Source organism: Thamnophis sirtalis, unplaced genomic scaffold (assembly GCF_051295495.1).
Source record: "Thamnophis sirtalis isolate CommonGarterSnake01/CBP01778 unplaced genomic scaffold, rThaSir2_p1.2 scaffold_9, whole genome shotgun sequence".
Lineage (NCBI taxonomy): Eukaryota > Metazoa > Chordata > Lepidosauria > Squamata > Natricidae > Thamnophis > Thamnophis sirtalis.
Window position 1 is genome coordinate 7,364,538 of NW_028261389.1, and position 23,468 is coordinate 7,388,005.

The 23,468-nt window shown below is 41.0% G+C and overlaps 1 protein-coding gene across 15 annotated transcripts in view; it reads left to right on the forward strand.

Moving 5' to 3' along the window:
- The window catches only part of CELF2 (CUGBP Elav-like family member 2), a 669,316-nt gene that overhangs the window by 207,580 nt on the left and 438,268 nt on the right, over positions 1 to 23,468 (forward strand). For 14 of the 15 annotated variants that reach the window (XM_087722718.1, XM_087722722.1, XM_087722721.1 and 11 more), the window contains exon 1: positions 12,807 to 12,922. The exons of the other annotated variant lie outside the window; for it this stretch is intronic. In XM_087722718.1, the coding sequence (XP_087578844.1) occupies positions 12,822 to 12,922 (101 nt within the window). In that variant the 5' untranslated portion in view covers positions 12,807 to 12,821. Of the gene's footprint in view, positions 1 to 12,806; positions 12,923 to 23,468 lie in introns of those variants that run through there. 15 annotated transcript variants of the gene reach the window in all.

The following is a 23,468-nucleotide window of genomic DNA, read 5'->3' on the forward strand; positions in this document are numbered from 1 at the left end:
AGGGATGCACCTGTGATTAAACGACATATTGTATGTGAAGATGGGTTTCCCCTCCCCCCCTTTTTTTCCCATCCTCTCCCTTTCCCATTGTTGTCTGTGTAACAAAAAATAAAAATAATTTTTTTTAAAAAAGGATAGGTGATCAGAAAGGGGTGGGGATGAATGTTGTTATCAGTTGCAAAGTTGTGTTTGACCCATCACGACTCCATGGACAACGTTCCTCCAGGCCTTCCTGTCCTCTACCATCCTCCAGAGTCCATTTAAGCTCATGCCAACTGCTTCGGTGACTCCATCCAGCCACCTCATTCTCTGTCATCCCTTTCTACTCTTGCCCTCAATCGTTCCCAGCATTAGGCTCTTCTCCAGGGAGTCCTTCCTTCTCATTAGGTGGTCAAAGTCTTTGAGTTTCCTCTTCAGGATCTGGCCTTCTAAAGAGCCGTCAGGGTTGATCTCAGCCAGTTCTGACAGGTTCTGGAGAACTGGTAGAGGAAATTTTGAGTAGTTCAGAGAACTGGCAAATAGGCTGGCCCCGCCCCCACTGCCTCCCAGCTGATCTTCTTTTGTTGCCCTGAATGGAGAAGGGAGCTGGAAACCAGGTTAGTGGGGTGGGGAGGGAATGGGGATTTTGCAGTATCCTTCCCCCAGGAGTGGGGAGGGAATGGGGATTTTGCAATATCCTCCCCCTGCCATGCCTACAAAGCCATTCTACGCCCACAGAATTGGCAGTAAAAAATTTGGGATCCCACCACTGGTTGATCTCCTCTAGGACTGACCAGTTGGATCGCCTGGTAGTCCAAGGGTCTCGCAGGAGTCTTCTCCAGCACCAGAGTTCAAAGGCCTCCATTCTTTGGCATTCAGCCTTCCTTATGGTCCAACCTTCACAGCCATCCATTGCAACTTGGAAAACCATCATCTTGACTAGACGCACTTTGATTGGCAGGGTGAATACTTTTGTTGGCAGGGGTGGGGTGAGACAGGACAATACAGACGTCTAAATTTTTGTTGGATTCCTGAAAGTGCTTTTGGAGACTGCTATTGTTAACCTTCTATTGGGGGGCGGGGAGAAAAAAGAATGTGTACACCTTTTGAAGTAGGTACGATGACGACCCTTTGCAAAAGACCCAGGGAGGGATGGAGTGCAGGGGAAGAAAAAGGCTCTCTGAATACATGAGACAGCCGCTTTAATCTCGAGCGTGATTGACATCAAACAAAAGTGAGGAAAAGTCCCTTTGTTCTCCACCACAAAGGGGTTGTGTGTCTGTGTGTGTGTTTGTTTGTTCAGTTTGAACGTGTGAACTCCAAGGGAAGATTTTTAATGAAGTTGGCAGGTCTCGGAGCCGTCTCCTCCGTGGGATAATTCTAATGACAGAGTCATCACGTACAATTTAACTGAGGATGACATGAGCATTTCTGCATCGGGAGAGAGAATGGGAGTGTGGGAAGAAAGCTACTACAGAATGAAGCACCCTTGAGGCCAAGATAGCAAAGAGGCCTTGGAAGATCCAAGGAAACCTTTCCTTTTGTGCTCCGGCACCGAGGAGGTTTTGTAGTTATGAACCCTGTCAAATGAAGTGCTTGCCAATTATCCGTGAGCATCTGTCTCTCTTGGTTCCTCTTCTAAGAAACGCGGGGTGAAGCCCCTATGTTTAAACAATGTTCCCTGAAATTGAGAGAGACAAATAAACATCTCTTGGGCTTGTAAGGCAGAATGGGCGAGCGAGGCCGTTACAGTTGTGTTGTTGTCGCCGTCTACTGGACGTGATCATTGGTCTCAGTTGTCCCATCAATATCGGATGGGCTCAAGGTCAACAAACTGGTTTCCATGTCTAAGGCGGGGCTAGAACTCACAGACCCCTGGTGATTGGCCCAAAGTCACCCAGCTGGCTTTCATGCCTAAGGCGGGGCTAGAACTCACAGAGTCCTGGTGATTGGCCCAAAGTTACCCAGCCGGTTTTCATGTATAAGGCGGGGCTAGATCTCACAGAGTCCTGGTGATTGGCCCAAAGTCACCCAGCCAACTTTCATGGCTAAGGTGGGGCTAGAACGCACAGTCTCCTGGTGATTGGCCCAAAGTCACCTAGCAAACTTTCATGGCTAAGGCGGGGCTAGAACTCAGAGTCCTGGTGATTGGTCCAAAGTCACCCAGCTGGCTTTCATGCTTAATGTGGGACTAGAACTCACAGTCTCCTGGTTCCTGGCATGGTGCCTCAACTACTGCACCAAACTGGCTGTCTATGAAGCCAACAGAGTAGCCCTATTGTGAGATAGGCAGCAAATAAATTTAATGAGATTAATAATAAAGGCAGGTCTCCACTTACAACCATTTATTTAATGACCATTTAAAGTTGTATCAGCACTGAAAAAAGCAACTTATAACCATCGTCACAAGCTAGCATCTGGCAAATTCCTCTTGTCTACAGGCTCCCATACCACATGGGGTCTGCATTGTTTATATATATTTGTTGTTTTTATTTCTTGTTGCACACATCACAGAGTCATTTCTTGCAAAATTATTTATATATGTATGTATGTATGTATGTATGTATGTATGTATGTATGTATGTATGTATGTTTTTATTTGTGCTGATAAATAAATAAAGGGAGACTAGTATAGATCTATTTCAAGCTATTTAGCTCTCATCAGCTAGCCATACCCTTACTGGGAATCAAACCTGTGCTGTAAGGGTATGGCTAGCTGATGAGAGCTAAATAGCTTGAAATAGATCTATACTAGTCTCCCTTTATTTATTTATCAGCACAAATAAAAACACAAATATAACAAAAGGCAACAGTAAAAATATTGGGTTTCTGTCGTGATGGACTCTTGTGACGAGCCGATTGACAGATGTTGGAAGCAGTTAGCTTCCTCCCATAATTGGGGCTTACCAGGGGTTGTGACACTAAGATATATATATATATATATATATATATATATATATATATATATATATATATATATATATATATATATATATATATATATATATATATATATATATATATATATATATATATATATATATATATTGAATATATCATCAATCTCTCTCTACATATCTATCTATCTTTCTATCTATCTATCTATCTATCTATCTATCTCTTTACATCTATCTATCTATCTATCTATCTATCTATCTATCTATCTATCTATCTATCTATCTATCTATCTATCTCTTTACATCTATCTATCTATCTATCTAATCAATTGTATCTATAATTTGAATATATCATCAATCTCTCTCTCTACATCTATCCCTATGTATCTATCTACTATAATTTATCTATCAATGAATCATTTATTTATCTATCTACACTTACCATTTATATATCTAGCAATCTATCTATAATTTCAATATATTAAGCTATATCTCTCTATGTCTGTCTTTCTGCCTGCCTGCCTGCCTGCCTGCCTATCTATCTATCTATCATCTATCTATCTATCTATCTATCTATCTATCTATCTATCTATCTATCTATCTATCTATCTATCTATCTATCTATCTACCTACCTACCTACCTACCTACCTACCTACCTACCTACCTACCTACCTACCTACCTAGTCTTGGATACATCCCCTATGTGTGGGTGACCGCAATTCACAGAAACCAGCAAGCGTTTAATGATAGCAGACCTGAAGGCAGAGTTTAGGAGCTTTGTCCAAACAGCATGTCCAAACTAGACACCAAAATCAGGGATCAAGTTGCAAATCAGGACCGACCCCCCCCCCAAAAAAATAAGAAGATGGGAATTTCCCACTCAGTAACTAGGGGCAGTTTGTGGTTCAAACAAGGTTCAAATGATACAGGAAAGCCTTAATACTGTTGTTCCAGCCTAAAAAAGCCAATGACCAGTATGAATGGGGGAATTCTGGGAGTTGAAGTACCGAAGTCTTAAAGTTGCCAAGTTTAGAGGACCCTGATTTAATGCTTCAGCCTAAATTGAGGACTACCTGTAACCCTGTGCCCCAGAAAGGGGGAGGGATGGACAGATAGGATGGACAGATAGACAATCTCTATCCAATTTCCATCACAGTTTCTTTTCCTTTTTCCTTCCTACCAAATACTCCGGAGCTGAATGGGTTTTGATAAGCGTGCCCTAAAACCAATAACAATTTATATTCAACTTATTGCGCAAAGAACAGAAGTGTCTTTTTAACACTGTTAGCGAAAAATAAACCAATTTTGGGTTTGCATGCAAAGCTGCTCAGGGCCAATTAGCGTGAAATTTAATTTGCATTAATCACCGTGAGGTCAGCAAGAAATTAACTCGAAGTGGGTGGATTTCACAGTGATGTTTTGTAAAGAGGAAGTTGGTTCTTTTTAAGTGTCTACCACTCCTATTAGTGCTCTGGGCGGCCAGCAAATTTGTCGTAAGAGAAAAACAATGGTCCCATAAGCTGATTCCGGGAATATATTTCACACAAGAAGCCACTGGTCTATATTGGTTTCATTCTGTTTCAATTAATATTACATCCAATCAATGGTGGGTTGCAGGCGGTACGCCCCGGTACCAGAGGACTCACCCGCCCGCCCGAGCTCCTTACCTGTCCTTTAACCCTTTGGCGCTTCCGCGCACTCGCATGGCACTACGGTGCCTGCGCGATGCTCCAACAAGCAGCTGGAGCATCGCGGAGGCGTCTAAGGCAGATATGATGCATGCGCGCACCACGCGCATCAGGGGTGGGTTTCTCGCCCCGTTCCAACCGGTTCGGTTGGAACGAGGCTGGTGGCGTCCTCGCGCACGCACATGGCATCCTCGCGCATGCACGCGCTGCGTGCATGCGTACTAGCATCTGCGCGATGCTCCAGCTGCTCCTGGAGGATCGCGCAGGCGCTGTATGCGTTCTGCGCATGCGTAGAAGCGCATAATTCGTAAAAACCGGGTAAGGAGCGGGCGCGGGTGTGCTGGCGCGCGCGGGCGTGGGGGGGGAGGGGCTTCGCCGTTCCCGGAAGTTACTTACTTACAATCGGATCGCAGGGACCGGTGCGAACCGGTCGAAACCCACCCCTGATGCGCATCCATGTGGGTGACGCCAGGCCCGTTCCAACCGTACCAGTTAGAATGGGATCCGGAACCCACCACTGCATCCAATTAATTAAATCGCAGGGTAATCAGGTATCGAATCGGTGTATGTGTGTGTGTGTTTTCCTTTCTATTTTATTCGATAACATTTAAAATTGCAATCTCTGAGGGCTGTCCCTACAATATTTGATGGATGCCTGTGTTCATGAATTGTGTATTCTGGATTAAATGGATTGCAGCCAACAGTCCCCCTTGCACAGATCTTGGGAAATGATTACTAATATCAGCGGAGAGTATTTTGACTGATAAGCTAATGAGCTGAATCAGTCGTGTTTTCAGCATGTTTTCATTCTAAGATTTGAGCACAGCGTTTAAGCTTGTGATCTCCATAAAAATCTGACTTGAATATACATGAAGGTAAAGGTTCCCCCCGCACATATGTGCTAGTCGTTCCTGACTCTAGGGGACAGTGCTCATCTCCGTTTCTGAAGAGCCAGCGCTGTCCAAAGACGTCTCCATGGTCATGTGGCCGGCATGACTAAACACCGAAGGCGCACGGAACGCTGTTCCCTTCCCACCAAAGGTGGTTCCTATTTTTCTGCTTGCATTTTTACCTACTTTCGAACTGCTAGGTTGGCAGAAGCTGGGACAAGTAACAGGAGCTCACTCCATTACGCAGCGCTAGGGATTCGAACCGCCGACCTGCCGACCTTTCTGATCGACAAGCTCAGCTTCTTAGCCCCTGAGCCACCATGTCCCTTTGAATATACATTATCATATCATATATCATCTCTTAATACCCAAGCAAGGGGGAGCACCTAGCTGGTGTGGGCAAAATATAAATAAAATATAGGCAGAATCAAACTTGATTAAGTCTATAGTGATTCTCAGTCCTCCAGGTCATGGCTGTCCCTAAAGTTTTTTTTCTGAAGAGGCAACTGGACTTTTTTGTTTTTTCTTTGAAGATATTTCACTTCTCATCCAAGAAGCTTCTTCAGTTCTTTAGTTCAATCAGAATTGAGGAAGCTGAGAAGCGAAGCATTTTCAAGGGGAAAAAAAGAAAATCCAGTTGCCTCTTCAGAAAACACCTTTGGGACAAACATGATTATATGTGGATCTGCCAGAAGATCCCAAGACTGGAGGTTTGTAATGATCTGTAATAATGTCCTTGAGATATTGGTAGTCCTTGACATACAACCATCCATTTAGTGAGCATTTGAAGTTACAACAGCACTGAGAAAAAGTGATTTATGCTATTCCTAAGAAAAATATGTACATATCTGTTGTTGTTTTGAAAACTAGGAGTTCAAAGATGTCTAACATACATGCACTATTTGAGTTGGGTAGGATCTGTTCGTTCCGCAGAGGCACGGTTGGCAAATTTCATCCGGTTTTGTGAAAAAGCCAACATCCCTGCAAGAAATTGGATACAATCGGGAAAAACAGATATTGGAAAAAATCTAAAGATTGATGTTTCTGGTTTTTTTCTGGAATGAGATTGGGACAATTTGTGAAAGAACAATTTGTGAGGTTTATTTTTCCAACTCTATTTATGATTAACATCAGAATAGTAGTATAGCTTTATATTTTAGCAGTATTCAAAATTCTACTTGACTTAACGGGTTATAAAATATACCTTTTGGGAAATTAGAGGTTTCTGCATTGTTCTGCACAGTCATATTAAAGGTTCTTTATAGATTTTACTATATATAATCTTTTAATCATTGAATCAAATCCCAAACAGAATTTTAGCTTGGATTTTTTTTTTTAATCTTGCAAATCTAGGCCAAAAGAGATGGAATGGATTTTTAGGAATGAATACACTGAAATATGAATAGATGAATTCACCCATATTAGGCCTCAAGGCCGATATAACATTCTAAGAGCTCTTATAAATGTATGCCCATTTTATTAAGTATAGCTCAAAATTAAGGCATAGCTCAGGGGCAGATCAAATGCAGGAGTGGGCATTAAATTTACAAGAGACATCTGCTTTTGCCGAATTAAATCCTAATAAGATTTCTCCTCTTCTCTCCTCATCTCATCTCTTCTTCTCCCCTATTATATCTTCTCTTCTCCTCCCCTCCCCTACTATATCTTCCCTTCCCTTCCTTTCTCTTCTATTCTCTGCTCTTCTCTTCTGTCCTACTATATCGTTTCCTCTCTTCCCCTCCCCTACTATATCTTCCCTTCCTTTCTCTTCTCTTCTCTTCTCTTCTGTCCTTATATCTTCTCCTCTCTTCCTCTCCTCTACTATATCTTCCCTTCCCTTCTCTTTTCTCTTCTCTGCTCTTCTCTGCTCTTCTCTTTTGTCCTAGTATATCTTCTCCTCTCTTCCCCTCCCCTACTATACCTTCCCTTCTCTTCTCTCCTCTCCTCTCTTCTTCTCTTCTGTCCTACTATATCTTCTCCTTTCCTCCCCTTCCCTACTATATCTTCTCTTCCTTTCTCTTCTCTTCTCTTCTCTTCCCTTCTCTTCTCTGCTCTGCTCTGCTCTTCTGTCCTACTATATCGTCTCCTCTCTTCCCCTCCCCTACTATACCTTCCCTTCTCTTCTCTCCTCTCCTCTATTCTTCTCTTCTGTCCTACTATATCTTCTCCTTTCCTCCCCTTCCCTACTATATCTTCCCTTCCTTTCTCTTCTCTTCTTCTCTTCTTCTCTTCTCTTCTGTCCTTATATCTTCTCCTCTCTTCCTTTCCCCTACTATATCTTCCCTTCCCTTCTCTTTTCTCTTCTCTTTTGTCCTACTATATCTTCTCCTCTCTTCCCCTTCCCTACTATACCTTCCCTTCTCTTCTCTCCTCTCCTCTCTTCTTCTCTTCTGTCCTACTATATCTTCTCCTCTCCTCCCCTACTATATCTTCTCTTCTCTTCCCTTCCCTTCCCTTCTCTCCTGTCCTGTCCTGTCCTCTCCTACTATATCTTCTCTTCTCCTTCTCTCCTCTTTCCTACTATATTCTGTCTTGTCTTGTCTTCTGTTCATCTTGTCATCCCCTCCCCTTCCCCTCTCCTGATATTAATGCAACCACAGAGGACCTAGTCAGACTGTTTCCTCCATCTTCTTCCTTCCTCCCCATCGTCAGCCTCAAGGGAACTGAAACCTCTTTTGCAATCTAATAAAAGGACAACTATCCCAAGCTTCATAGTTGTGCTGGTCTCGGTCACAAGTTGCCCTCCTACAAGGAGATACAACGCTGGGACTTCCTCAATAGGCACAAAGAGTCCACACTTAAGAGAGCCATCAAAAGCCCAAGAAGAGCAAGATACTCCCTCCCCTCCACCCACCCCCACCCCCCAAATTGACTTCTTGTGAGCAGGACGTAACCCATCAGAGAGCACCTCTTCATAAAAGGAGAATGAGGCAAGGCCATGCTTTTCCGCACTTCTCGTGAGCATTACGGTTTGCAAACAGATGTTCTCCCTTGGTTATCTCCCTTATTTTGACATTATCTGAGGGTAGCCCCAGGGTGTCATTGAGCTGTCTGGCTTCGTGACTTATTCCCTAGGAGAAAAGTCAGATAATTGGCAGGACTGGGATCAGAGTTAAATGGCAAACAGGGCAGGGGTCTGCAAGGGGAAGATGAGGTTAAGGTCTTCTGGTCCACTCTCAGTTTCCACTTCAGTGATTACTGGGGATCAAGATAGTGCCTGAGTTAAGTCCTCCAGCAGACCATCTGCTTCAGGAAGAAGCTTCCTGGGGTCCCCGATAGGCTTCGATCTCCTCTAGGGTCGATGTATGGCGCTGAGATACGAGATGAAGTCCATCACAAAGCCAAAAATAAATATATTTCCTTCTTCTTTAGGAAAAAATGAATGGAGAATCCTAAGTAAGTAAATCCAACCAAGGAAAAATTTCCTGAGGGTTGAGAACAATTAAACAGTGGAATTAAACTTACCTCTAGGGGCTTGAAACGGGGGGGGGGGGGGGTTCAAGTAGAGACGGGACATCATTTGTCCAGAATGGTATGGGGCAGTAATGACTTACCTTGTTAGTGCCAAGAGCACCGAACCCCAAAATGCAAGTCCTCCCCACATGTGTCCTGCCCCCCCCCCACATCCACGCATTCCCCCCCTGCACATGCGCCCCCCCGCGCGCTCAATTTTGGCTTCAGGATAGGTTCAGACCCAAAAAGGGGCATGGGAAGGCTTGCGTGGTGCCCCCCACGCCCCAGTTTGGTTTTCAGATTGGTGCATGCCTTCGGGGCCCAAAATCGGGTATGGGGGAGGAGGTGCGTGCATGCATGCGAACTCCCAAAATGCAATGTGAGCAGCCCTGCACATGTACGTTCGTATCTCCTGCATGCACCCCACTCCTACACATGCGCGACAGGGTCCCCACAGCAGAGAGCCCCACAGGGATTTTGGACCCTTTGCAGATTCCTTTTTTTTAGAACAATCTGTTGACACTGTAGAATCCCTCAGTTTTTAAGCAAACTGATCTTAATTTATTTATATTTATTTATTTGTTATGAGTACTAGTCCTACCTTAGGCACGAAAGATGGCTGGGTGACTTTGGATCAATCACCAGGAGATAGTGAGTTCTAGTTTTTCCCTTAGCCATGAAAGGTGACTGGGTGACTTTGGGTCAGTCACCAGGAGGCAGTGAGTTCTAGTCCCACCTAAGGCATGAAAGGTTGGCTGGGTGAGTTTGGATCAATCACCAGGAGGCAGTGAGTTCTAGTTTCACCTTAGCCATGAAAGCTGTCTGGGTGACATTGGGCCAGCAATGACCAAAGACGTCTCTGTGATCATGCGACCAGCATGATGAAATGCCGAAGGCGCACGGAACGCTGTTATCTTCCCACCAAAGTTGTTCCCTATTTTTCTACTTGCATTTTTAATGTGCTTTTGAACTGCTAGGTTGGCAGAAGCTGGGACAAGTAACAGGAGCTCACTCCGCTATGCGGCGCTAGGGATTCGAACTGCTGAACTGCTGACCTTTCCGATCGAAAAGCTCAGTGTCTTAGCCACTGAAATAAAATAAATTATTAAATTATATATAAAATTGTAAAAATTGTACAATTGTAAAATAATTAAAAATAATAAAATAATAAAATAATAAAATAAATAATAAAATAAAATAATAAAATAATTATAAAATTATAAAATTATAAAATTATAAAATTATAAAATTATAAAATTATAAAATTATAAAATTATAAAATTATAAAATTATAAAATTATAAAATTATAAAATTATAAAATTATAAAATTATAAAATTATAAAATTATAAAATTATAAAATTATAAAATTATAAAATTATAAAATTATAAAATTATAAAATTATAAAATTATAAAATTATAAAATTATAAAATTATAAAATTATAAAATTATAAAATTATAAAATTATAAAATTATAAAATTATAAAATTATAAAATTATAAAATTATAAAATTATAAAATAATAAAATAATAAAATTATAAAATTATAAAATTATAAAATTATAAAATTATAAAATTATAAAATTATAAAATTATAAAATTATAAAATTATAAAATTATAAAATTATAAAATTATAAAATTATAAAATTATAAAATTATAAAATTATAAAATTATAAAATTATAAAATTATAAAATTATAAAATTATAAAATTATAAAATTATAAAATTATAAAATTATAAAATTATAAAATTATAAAATTATAAAATTATAAAATTATAAAATTATAAAATTATAAAATTATAAAATTATAAAATTATAAAATTATAAAATTATAAAATTATAAAATTATAAAATTATAAAATTATAAAATTATAAAATTATAAAATTATAAAATTATAAAATTATAAAATTATAAAATTATAATAAAATTATAATAAAATTATAAAATTATAATAAAATTATAAAATTATAAAATTATTATAAAATTATAAATTTAATAATAAAATAATAAAATAAACTAATCTGAGGTTGTACACCCATTCAGTTCCAGTCAGGTGCAGAGGTGCAAAGGCAAAGGATGACCTTGGCTTTCTAGAAAGAATTTTGTTATGGCTACATAGCTTCTCACTCCTTACCATCCCCCCTTCCATTTTCCCACAATAGAAAATGCATAGTAGAATAATAGGAAGTGTGCCAAAGATCCAAAAGAAAAGATGGCTGCAGGCCTGACACTTTGAATTCCATGGGGTCCCCATCAAGTCGATCAGATTGAGTTACGCAAATCTGCTTCTATCCAGTTTTCCCAAAATGGGGAAGGGTCCTGAAAAGTCTTTCTGGAAGTCCAAAAAAGAAAGTAAATTGAGCGGCCCTAAATTTAGAGTCAATTTCTCCCTCTGGGCCTCTTGAGGTGGATCACACACAGAGCCAGGCCTTGCAGATGGAATTCAGAGCGGGGGCTCATTAGAGGCTGAAACTGTGGATGCGTCCCTTAGGGATGACAAAGAAGGAACACCCGCAAAGCTCTCGCACAAAAGCCTCCCTCCCTCCCTCCCTCCGCTTCCTCCAACCCGGCCAGCGCAGGTCACATCAAACCATTCAGCCTTGAATAGTTCAGGGCAAGCGAGAGGCTCGTGCTAGCTGGTCCCTCGTCTCAGACAACAGTCCTCCAGGCTGGGAGAGATTGCAGAAGTGCAATCCGCCTGAAATCATGAAAAACACCCCTGGATTCGCTGGCGGTTTGTTGGTTTATGTAAATGAGATTTCTGCCAAGGATCAAAGAAAAATGCACTCTCCCTCTCTCTCTTTCTATCATGCCTCTGTCTTCTCCCTCCCTCCCCCTCCCTCCCTCCATTTCTCTCTCTCCCCCATGCCTCTATCTCTGTCTCTCTCCCTCCCCCCTCTCTCTTCCCCTTCCTCCCTCCCTCCATCTCTCTCTGCTCCATGCCTCTATCTTTCTCTGTCCCTCCCCCTCCCTCTCTCTCTCCCCTCTCTCTCCCCCTCCATCCATCCATCTGTCGGTCTGTCTGTCTATCTATCTTTATATCTATCTCTCCTCTATCTCTCTACCATGCCTCTATCTCCCTCCCTCTCTCTGTCCCCTGTCTGTCTGTCTATCTATCTAACATCTATCTATCTATCTATCTATCTATCTATCTATCTATCTATCTATCTATCTATCTATCTACCTACCTACCTACCTACCTACCTACCTACCTACCTACCTACCTATCATCTATCTATCTATCTATCTATCTATCTATCTATCGTCTATCTATCTATCTATCTACCTACCTACCTACCTACCTACCTACCTACCTACCTATCTACCTACCTATCATGCCTCTATCTTCCACCCCCTCCGTCTCTCTCCCCTCATTCATCCATCCATCCATCTATCTATCCATCCTCCATCTCTCTACCATGTATCTTCTCCCTCTCTCTCTCTTGTTCTCTCTCTCGTTCTCTTTCTCACTAGTACTCTCTCTCTCTCTCTCTCTCATTCGCTCTCTCTCTCTCTCTCTCTCTCTCTTACTCTTGATGCTAAATTTATCCCCTCTCTCTCCCCATGTCAAGTAGAAAAACAAAACAAAACACACCAGGTAATACCAAATCAGAAGAAGAGGGAATGCAAAGCAGAGCCCCATAGGTATGATCGTGCATTAATGTGAAATCTGTCCAGACAGCTAACTTGTCAGAGAGGATCATTTCTGTTCCTTGAACCTGCAAGGGGGGGGAGGGGAAAGGAAGGGATGGGAAGAAGGGGGGGAGGGCTTGGCTTCCACTCAGTGTGTGTGTGTGTGTGTGTGTGTGTGAGAGAGAGAGAGAGAGAGAGAGAGAGAGGGAGAGAGAGAGAGAGAAGGAGAGAGAGAGAGAATAGCCATTAGTGTCTCGCTAGCTACTGTGGCATTGATGTTTGAGCACACTTCTATGCCAGCTTTTGTTCCAAACATCAGAGGAGAAGGCTGTCCTAAATCCGGGACTAGCCTGAGAAATGAAGAGCTGTGTTTAAGGTAGGTAGATTCCTCTTTTAATGGTTTAATGGTTCTTCTCTCCCGCCCTCCCCCCCCCACCCTTTTCCCCAACTCCCGTTTCCAGGCCCCATTGTGGCTCGGAGAGTCACTTCTCCCGCCCTATTTCCCCCTCCCCATTTCCTGGAGGGAAGGCTTGATATTTAGATAATAGGGATCTTGCTTTTTTTTTTCCTTTTCTTTTTAAGATAACCAGCATTTAGGAATCACTGCTTTCCCAGCTGCAGGCAGTCCCAAAGTATAGGAGGACGATCCAGAAGTCATTAAATGAGAAACACAAGCACACACACACAGACACACACAAACACACATGTCGAGAAGCTGGCTCACCGTAGCTCTTATATCACCCTCTTCATTATTACGCAGGTGGAAAGAGCAAATTAAAAATAAAAAAAAACCCACAATAGCAGTCTGTGCCCCAAATCGTACTTTAAATTGGTTATAGAGAAAATCCTTCCACTATAATGCACCCCTTGAACTGCTTTGGAGGGGTGGAGGGGGGTCATCAACATACAAAAGAAGAAGGGAGGTATATATATATAGTTATTCCATAGATGAGGGGTTAAGGGTCCCCAATATTCTGGGGGGGGGTGTTGCAAAGAGACAAACCTTACCAGAAGGGAAGCATGCCCTTCTGGCTCAGGAGGAAGCGTGCCAGCAGAGTACTTAAAACTGGCACTTTTTCAATGGGGCGTGTAGCCTTTGTCTCTTTTCTAGCAGATTTTGAGCGCAGGAAAGCATCTTTTTTGGGGGAAGGCAACCGGGTCGGGAAATAATAGAGCTGTCAAACACGCTTAAATGTGCGGGTTCTTTTATAGCTTTTTTTGTTTTAAACAGAAAAGGAGAAGGGGGGGAACCCCTCCCCTTTGATACTGTCCTCTGCGGATTGCGATACGCACCTATTGGGTTTTTTTGTAAGAACGTTATTATTCCTACTACCGTTACTATGATGATGATGATGATGATAATATGATGATAATATTATTATGATTACTCTGCCTGCAAGAATAAACATCTCTTGCAGGGGAGGGGGAAGGGAAGGTGGGGGGTCTCCTACAATTTTCGAAAGAAAAATGAGAGGATCTGAACATTGAAATGTTTTCAGCGGGACGGGAATTTTGGCGTACGCTTTTGTCGAAGTGTTAGGGTTGTTTTGACCTCCTGGAGAGATTTTAAATTTTGGTCCTGGAGAAATGTAAATCCAACTATTTAAAACCCCTCCTTGTATTAAAACAGCAACAGCCCCCACCCACCCCCAAATCCTATGTGTTTGTAAATGTGCTCTTTCTTGAAATATCTGGGTGAGAAAGCTTTCGTGAGAATCCTACACAAACCTCAGAAGTAAGTAAGAAGTACAGGGGATGCAACTTTTAAGCTCTTTGGGGGTGGGTGAGTTTCTGAGTTGAGCCCTTTACAAATATTTCAAAATGCGTGCCGTTTTGTCATCTCTGTTTAAAAGGGGGGAAAAGTAACAGAGCAGTCTGTCTTATCAGCAGTGGGAAAACATGTGTACTTTGATAGCGAGCACTTGTAGCAACTGAGCTGGTTTTACACCTACTGCAAGAGTTGGGATTATTGGTCCTTGTTTCCTGACATCTCAGCCTTGGTGAGCATGCTTGGAAAGGTTGCCTGCAATCATTCTGGCATTCTGTGTTGAATTGGGCTGGCACCAACTCCGCCACCAGTGGCTGATGATTTAGGAATAATAAATTGCAAGAGGTTCGGACAGCATTTGCAGCTCTCGATATCCTTGAAGGTAAGGAAATCGTTTGATGGGTTTGTGCTTTAAAGGCTCCAAATGATTGTTTCCCTATCCCACTTTCACGATGTTGAGATTTCTCCAAATTATCCTTTTGGGGAGAGCGAAACTCCTTTGCTTCAACTTTGAGCTTTTTCGGCTGTGATGGAGGGTGTGTTGTGTTAGTGGTTGGTTGGTTGGTTTGCTAACTGCACTTCTTGGTTTGCTACCTGCACTTCTAACTCTCCGGGGAGGGGAAAACATGCTCTTAATCCACAGGTCTATCTGTCTAATTCAATGCAGCAACCGGTTCTTTCTGTCTCCTCTCAAAGTTGATGTGTACTTCGTATCACCAGTCCCTGCCTTTGGGAGTTCTAATTGTTTTTTTTTAATTTGTGCTAGGGTTTCTTTGCGTGCATATTTGTGTCGGTGCACGGATGGTGTGCAGGCTAAATGCTTTGCAAGGCATGAGAATCTGGGTTTTTCCTATGCGTACTGGGCTAGCTTTCAGATAAGAATATGTTTGCAGATCTTGCAAAGCAGCAGAACGCTTCACTGGTTTAGAGCTCTCAAAATTCTGCGTGTGTTGTATATAACACGGAGGTGTGACTGTATAAATACATCAATGCCTTTTATTATTTAAAGCCACACGGTTAAAATACGGTCCATCATATGTAAAAAGTTTTCAGCCTCCCTGGTCAAGAATAAAAAAGACTGCTAGCTTAACATGCGTCAATAAATAGCTTTTGTGAGGTTTTTTTTTTTTTGGTGGAAAGCATCAATTGATCACTTGGATAATAGTGATGAAAGATATCAGACACATTTTATATCCATCTGGATTTACAATCATCATTTAATCGGAACAGGTGGCAGTTTTCACTACTGTATTATTTCAGATGTATCTCTGTGTTTATGGTCTTCACATTAATAGGATAATTTCACATGAATGGTTTCTATATCAATTATAGAGTTGAGCTGGGCAAATACAGTAAACATATTTATTCTAGCCACCGAAGAGATGTCCAGAGACTAACTAATGCCTTTTTTCTGTTTCTTTGTTAAGAAAAATCTTTTAACTGTGTGTGGGGGGGGGAGGAGTGTTTTTTTTCCACCCTCTCAGATAAAAAATGTGGGATAAATTCACTTTTTCATGCACATCTATTCAATTCACATTCCCTGGACAGTTATCTTCTTTTTATGATGTACAGTAGCTTGTAAATAAAATAATTCCGTGTAAAAATGGGATATTAGGGAAACAGGCGATAATATATTACATTACAGAAACTCCTTTGCAAGAATAAATATATTAGGAAAACATGGGCAAAAATGGGTGCACTGGGAAAAAACTCTCATGAATAAGTAAAAGATTATTCAGACAGGCTTTAAAAAGAATCACAAACTAATGTGGAGAAGAAGTAGAATGATTTTAGGAGCAGAAAAAAAAATCTAACAGGTAGTAGATTTAAAATTGACAACAGATGGTGTTTTTTCATAGAACTGTATATCGTTATTGCAAGATGCAGGGAATGGTAGAGATGGTTGATAAATCATTTCCATCATTATTTGTATATATATTTATTTATTATACCTTTCTAATGAAAAACCAGAATAAACGAATGCAAGGAAGTCTGCATTTTGCCAATTTTGCAGGGCAATTTGCAACTGGTAAAATGCAACATGATTCTCTATATGCATACAGGGGAAACACGTGCCTGCAAAATATATATAAAGTTGGTGGGAAATGATCCTACCTACCTACATGCATCTATCTATCTATCTATCTATCTATCTATCTATCTATCTATCTATCTATCTATCTATCTATCTATCATCATCATCATCATCTATCTATCATCTTACCTATCTACCTACTGTACCTCCCTATCTACATACCAATCTACATCTCTCTCCCCCCCTCTCTAGTATCTATCTATCTATCTACAGTATCTATCTATCTATCTATCTATCTATCTATCTATCTATCTATCTATCTATCTATCTATCTATCTATCTATCTACAGTATCTATCTATCTATCTATCTATCTATCTATCTATCTATCTATCTACAGTATCTATCTATCTATCTATCTATCTATCTATCTATCTATCTATCTATCTATCTATCTATCTATCTATCTATCTATCTACAGTATCTATCTATCTATCTATCTATCTATCTATCTACAGTATCTATCTATCTATCTATCTATCTATCTATCTATCTATCTATCTATCTATCTATCTATCTATCTACAGTATCTATCTATCTATCGCTACCTATCTATCTATGATACCTCCCTCCCTATCTACATCTATACTATCTACATCTACTACCTACCTACCTACCTACCTACCTACCTACCTACCTATCTATCTATCTATCTATCTATCTATCTATCTATCTATCATCATCATCATCATCTATCTATCATCTTACCTATCTACCTACTGTACCTCCCTATCTACATACCTATCTACATCTCTCTCCCCCCCCCTCTAGTATCTATCTATCTACAGTATCTATCTATCTATCTATCTATCTATCTATCTATCTATCTATCTATCTATCTATCTATCTATCTATCTACAGTATCTATCTACCTATCTATCTATCTATCTATCTATCTATCTATCTATCTATCTATCTATCTATCTATCTATCTATCTATCTATCTATCTATCTACAGTATTTATCTATCTATCTCTACCTATCTATCTATGATACCTCCCTCCCTATCTACATCTATACTATCTACATCTACCTACCTACCTACCTACCTACCTACCTACCTACCTACCTACCTACATATCTATCTATCTATCTCTACCTACCTATCTACCTATGGTACTTATCGGGGTGGCTGATGAACCGGCTCATGGCCCCGTGCAAGTGCACACTTGATGTGCACGGGCTCACATGTGCAGTGCAATAAAAATTGCTCTGTCCATGCGCATAAGTAAAAAACAAGATGGCGGCGACTACAGCGCCACTCGGAGAACCAGTTCGGGGGGGGTGGGGTTGCAATCCTGGTGTCACTGCCAATTCCAGCGACCCAGGCCACCAAACCACTACTGGTTCATCTGGACTGGTCGAACTACTCAAAATTTCCTCTACAACTCTCGGTGTAAGGGTGAAATCCAGCAGGTTCTACTGGTTCTCCAGAACCTGTCAGAACCTGCTGGATTTCACCCTTACACCGAGAGTTACTTAGGTGAGAGGGGCATGACAAAAAAAGTTAATAAATAAATGAATAAATAAACATGAAAAGACCATTTTCTGCAGGGTGAAAGTTAAAAGTAAAGTGGTATATGAACTTTTCGTTTGTTTGTGTTAATCTTGTGCCCCATCAAAAATCTCCTTCTTGTAATGGGTGACTAGACTTGCTATTGAAATAATTTTTAAACATAATAACATCCTCAGGGCAGATTATTTGTTTACTTATTTGTATCCCACCTTTGTTATTTTTACAAATAACTCAAGGCGGTGAACATATCCAACACACCTCCCTCCTCCCATTTTCCCCACAACAACTACCTTGTGAGCTAAGTTGGGCTGAGAGTGAATGACTGTCCCAAAAATCACCCAGCGGGCTTTCTAGACTAAGGCAGGACTAGAACTCACGGTCTCCTGGTGATTGGCTCAAAGTCACCCAGCTGGCTTTCTAGACTAAGGCGGGACTAGAACTCCCTGTCTCCTGGTGATTGGCTCAAAGTCACCCAGTGGGCTTTCCAGACTAAGGCGGGACTAGAACTCACGATCTCTTGGTGATTGGCTCAAAGTCATCCAGTGGGCTTTTCAGATTAAGGCAGGACTAGAACTCCCTGTCTCCTGGTGATTGGCTCAAAGTCACGCAGCTGGTGTTCCAGACTAAGGTAGGACTAGAACTCCCTGTCTCCTGGTGATTGGCTCAAAGTCAGCCAGCTGGCTTTTCAGATTAAGGCGGGACTAGAATTCACAGTCTTTTGGCGATTGGCTCAAAGTCACCGACCTGGCTTTCATGGCTAAGGTTGGGCTAGAACTCCCAGTCACCTGTTTCCTAGCATGTTGTCTTAACCACTTTACCAATGATTTTTCTAAATAAAGATCACTTTCTGTCTTCCTGTGGAGTGATTTGTAACTAGAAAAAAATTGCCTTCAGGCGTTTTGGAAAGCAGGTATATGATCCTAGCAAGAATGATGCCTATTCGTTTTGGCAGAATACATGTAGAAGGCAGGATCTCCAGAGAAGCCCTATGTGTACTATTGAAAGCCCAGATTGTTCATGATTTTTACTACAGACACATATCTGTTGTTCTACAGATATGTGTCTCTAGTCAACATATAGACGTTTCTTTCTACCTGTGGATAATGATGACAGCACGGATATTACCACCATGTTTGCCCTACTTTCTCTGTGTCTATCATCCCTAGCTCTTAACTCTTTTTATAAAAAGTAAAGACTATAATACAAACTAAAAAAAAGTAAGAAAGAGAAAAGAAGAAGACATCAAAGAGAAAGCTAGAAGTGCAAAAAGTGGGGTGGGGGAGAGAGAAGAAAACCAAGAAGTGGTTTCTGATCTTCTGCACAGCAATGAAAAATAAAATTATAAATGAACCCTTTTTATCTAAAGTTACAACGGGCCTTTCTTCTTCCTGTCATCCATCCAGTCTAATCATCAAAAACATAAATCATAAGGTCATTTTTTTTTCTGTTGCAAAAAGTCCATGTGGGGTTTCCCTCAGCAATAAATGTAGATCCTGCCTTTTCTCTCATCCAAGAAGTCAATTTAGCCACCTCTATACATCTTCACCAGCCATTCCTCCATTGTGTCTGTTGCTGAAGCTTTCCATCTTGGTGCATCTTTGAGTCTGTCATCTGAACCTCCATAACTCTCTGGTTTGGCTCTGCAACCCAACAAGACAGACGCGGACTTCCACGGATAATCAGAACTGCAGAAAAAACAATGGCTACCAATCTGCCTTCCACTGAGGACCTGTACACAGCGCGAGTCGAAAAGAGGGCCGTAAAAATATCTACAGACCAGAGGTTGTATTCAACAGGTTCTGACCACCTCTGGAGAATTGGTGGTGGAAATCTCAGTAGTTTGGAGAACTGGTAAATTCTACCTCTGACTGGTCCCACCACCATCTATTCTCTGCCTCCCGAGTCCCAGCTGATCGGGAGGAAATGGAGATTTTACAGTATCCTTCCCCACGGCCACCAAGCCACACCCACAGAACCGGTAGTAAGAAAATTTGAATCCCACCTACAGACCCCTCACATCCTGGACATAAATTGTTTCAACTCCTACCCTCAAAACGACGCTACCCTCAAGACAACTAGACACAAGGACAGTTTTATTCCCCGAATGCCATCACTCTGCTAAACAAATAATTCTCTCACCACTGTCAAACTATTCACTAAGGCTGCATTACTATGACTATTAGTCTTCTCGTCATTCCTATCACCCATCTACTCCCACTTATGACTACATGACTATAACTTTGTTGCTTGTGTCCTTACGATTTATATTTATATTGATTGTTTCCTGATTGCTTATTTGTATCCTATGACTATCATTAAGTGTTGCACCTTATGATTCTTGATGAATGTATCTTGTCTTTTTATATACACTGAGAGCATCTGCAACAAAGACAAATTCCTTATGTGTCTAATCACACTTGGCCAATAAAGAATTCTATTCTATTCTATTCTATTCCATTATATTCTATTCCATAATGCATAAATCATCTTGTTGCACTTAAAATATACAAAAACTAAATCCAATGATTCCCCCCCCTTTGTTTGTCCATCACTCCCAAAAGAAAGAACTCTGATCTCAAATTCATATTAATCTTTAAAATACTCTGAATCAATGTATGCATTTGATTCCAAAATTTCCTGCTTTTTTTTACACATCCAAGTGTGACAAAATGTCCCTTCTTGTTGTTTCACATTTCCAACTGGTACTTCTCTTCTCTTTAAGATTATAACGCAGTGTAATTTTCAGTTTTTTTAACCACACATTTTCTCATCGGTTCATCCGCATTATAATCAAATGTTTTAGCTCATGGTATTATACTGTCAGGCTTGGAAGCCATGGGAGGATAGGGCCTTATACTTGCCACATATTCAAACATAGTTACTGTGGGAAACTGGGAGGGGGGATGGTACGGAGCTTGGGAGATGTGTAGCCATAATAACATTCCTTCTCAGAAAGTCAAGGTCACCTTATCTCTGCACCTGGATGGATGTGGATGGGAGGAATCGTCATCCTAACTGATTGGACTATTTGATGAACTTGTGGGTGTTGGAGCAAGGCCTTGAACTTTCAACTGGGTGGGGAAAACCTGGAAGCTTTCGGATTTGGGTTTTCCCAGATGTGCCAACATGGCTCATGTAATAAATTGGTGTTTTGAGGAACTTTTTTTTTTTTTTTTTAGCAATAGCAGTAGACTTATATACCGCTTCATAGGGCTTTCAGCCCTCTCTAAGCGGTTTACAGAGAGTCAGCATATCGCCCCCAACAATCTGGGTCCTCATTTTACCCACCTCGGAAGGATGGAAGGCTGAGTCAACCCTGAGCCGGTGGGATTTGAACCGCTGAACTGCTGATCTAGCAGTAGCTTGCAGTGCTGCATTTAACCACTGCGCCACCTTGGCTCCTAACTTCTTGCCTCGGGCTATTATTTCATAGAGGAAGATGCTATTTGGAAACCTGACGTATACACTCTTTCATGTGTTCTGTTTCAAACAGAAGTTCATATGTTCTAGCAATTAAACGTTCATCATTTGTACATAATTCAAACTTGCAATGTTCAAAACCATAAACTCTTCTGTGCACTCTAAATCTTTCTAATACCTGTAAATAAGAAAGCCATTAGCAAATTGTCCGCCTTCATTAGTTCTTCTCTTTTGTGTTCCCCTGGGCAAAATTTTAATATCCCATGATAAAGTTAAACTGCTTCACTTTGCCTATTGTTTCTTATCTTTAAAAAAAAAAAAACTTTCTTGTGCTGAGAGTCACAAGTGTTTTGAGTACAACCTGCATTTGTATCTATTCCTTATTCTCAACATAATGATTTGTAAAATCCACACTAACCTCAACTTTCTCATACCACAAATATTCATGCCACCCAAATCTCAAGCCATGTTCTTCTAATTCCAAAGGATTTTTTTGTTTCATACCCAATTCTGTGCTATTTCTTGAACGCCCAGATTCTAATAAGAGTTTCTCCACCATCTTGAATACAAATTATAATTATATAAGTTGTGTCTCATTTGTTCCATAACTTATCCCCCTGGCCTCACTCTCCGTACCAGTGCAACCTTTTTATGTTGTGTATGTGAGCGTCTCCGCCAGAAATGGCTGGATTAATATTCATATATGGGACTTCACTTTGAAGCATAACTTGCATTTGGCTACTTAAGAAGTCACTCAGGAATAAATCAATAGTAATTACTGTAATCAGGAAGGCTAATTAGCTGATGATGAGGCGGATGGAAAGTTCATTGCTTTCCAGCCCTTGGAAATACCTAAGTTTATGAAGTCTGGAGGTGTGAAAAGTGTCACAAATGGAGGGGTTTGCCTTTCTGATATGCAGTATAAAGGGTTTCCTTGTTTGAAGAAGAAAAACCTTACTTAAGGACAAGAGAATGGTTGGATCTCATCCTTGATTCCAGTGGTGAGATTCAAATAATTTAACAACCGGTTCTCTGCCCTAATGACCAGCTGGGTAGGCGTGGCTTGGTGGTCAGGTGACCATGTGGGCATGGCCAACTCAACGTCACTCAGGTCGATGGGCGCTTCGCCTTAGCTGTGACAATGTAATAAGGGTTAAGCAGAGAGGCAGTTTCTGTAAGCAGGGCAATAAAGATCAGGCTAGAAACAACACCAGAATGTTTCCTTCCTGCCTTCCTTACAGGATTAAGAGCCAAGGTGGCACAGTGGTTAAATGCAGCACTGCAGGCTACTGCTAGATCAGCAGGTCAGCGGTTCAAATCTCACCGGCTCAGGGTTGACTCAGCCTTCCATCCTTCCGAGGTGGGTAAAATGAGGACCCAGATTGTTGGGGGCAATATGCTGACTCTCTGTAAACCGCTTAGAGAGGCCTGAAAGGCCTATGAAGCGGTATATAAGTCTACTGCTATTGCTATTGCTATTAGCCCTACAAAGTGGGGAAAAAACAAAAGGAGATTTCTTCCAACAACCGGTTCCCCGAACTGCTTAGAAAGTTAACAACCGGTTCTCCCGGATAGGTGCGAACCGGCTGAATCCCACCACTGCTTGATTCCCTCAATGCCTTTCAGACATGTTTTAAAATTGGCAGTACCTCTTAGGATGCAAAAAAAACATAACATACAGCAGCTGGTCCTCGACTTATGACCATAATTGGAACCAGCATTTCCACTGCTAAGCAAGTCAGTTGTTAATTGAGCACGCCTAACCTTTTGCTATGATTGTTAAGTGAATCACTGAAGTTGTTAAGGGAATTACGTGGTTGTTAAATGAATCCAATTTCCCCCCATCTCAGAAGCCAGCTGAGAAAAAACACAAATGAGAATCACGTGTAACACTGCATCTGTTGCAAATACCTGCCAGTTGCCAAGGACCCAAATTTTTTAACACCAGACCATATGGGATATTGCAATAGTTGGAAGTGCAAGGACCAGTTGTAAATGACATTTTTAGCGCAGTTGTATCTTCGAACAGCCATTCAACAAATGGTTGAATGGCTGTTAAATCAAGGACTACCTGCATTTGCTAGAGACAGTTCTAATCTGCCTTCCTTCTACTTCTCCTTTACA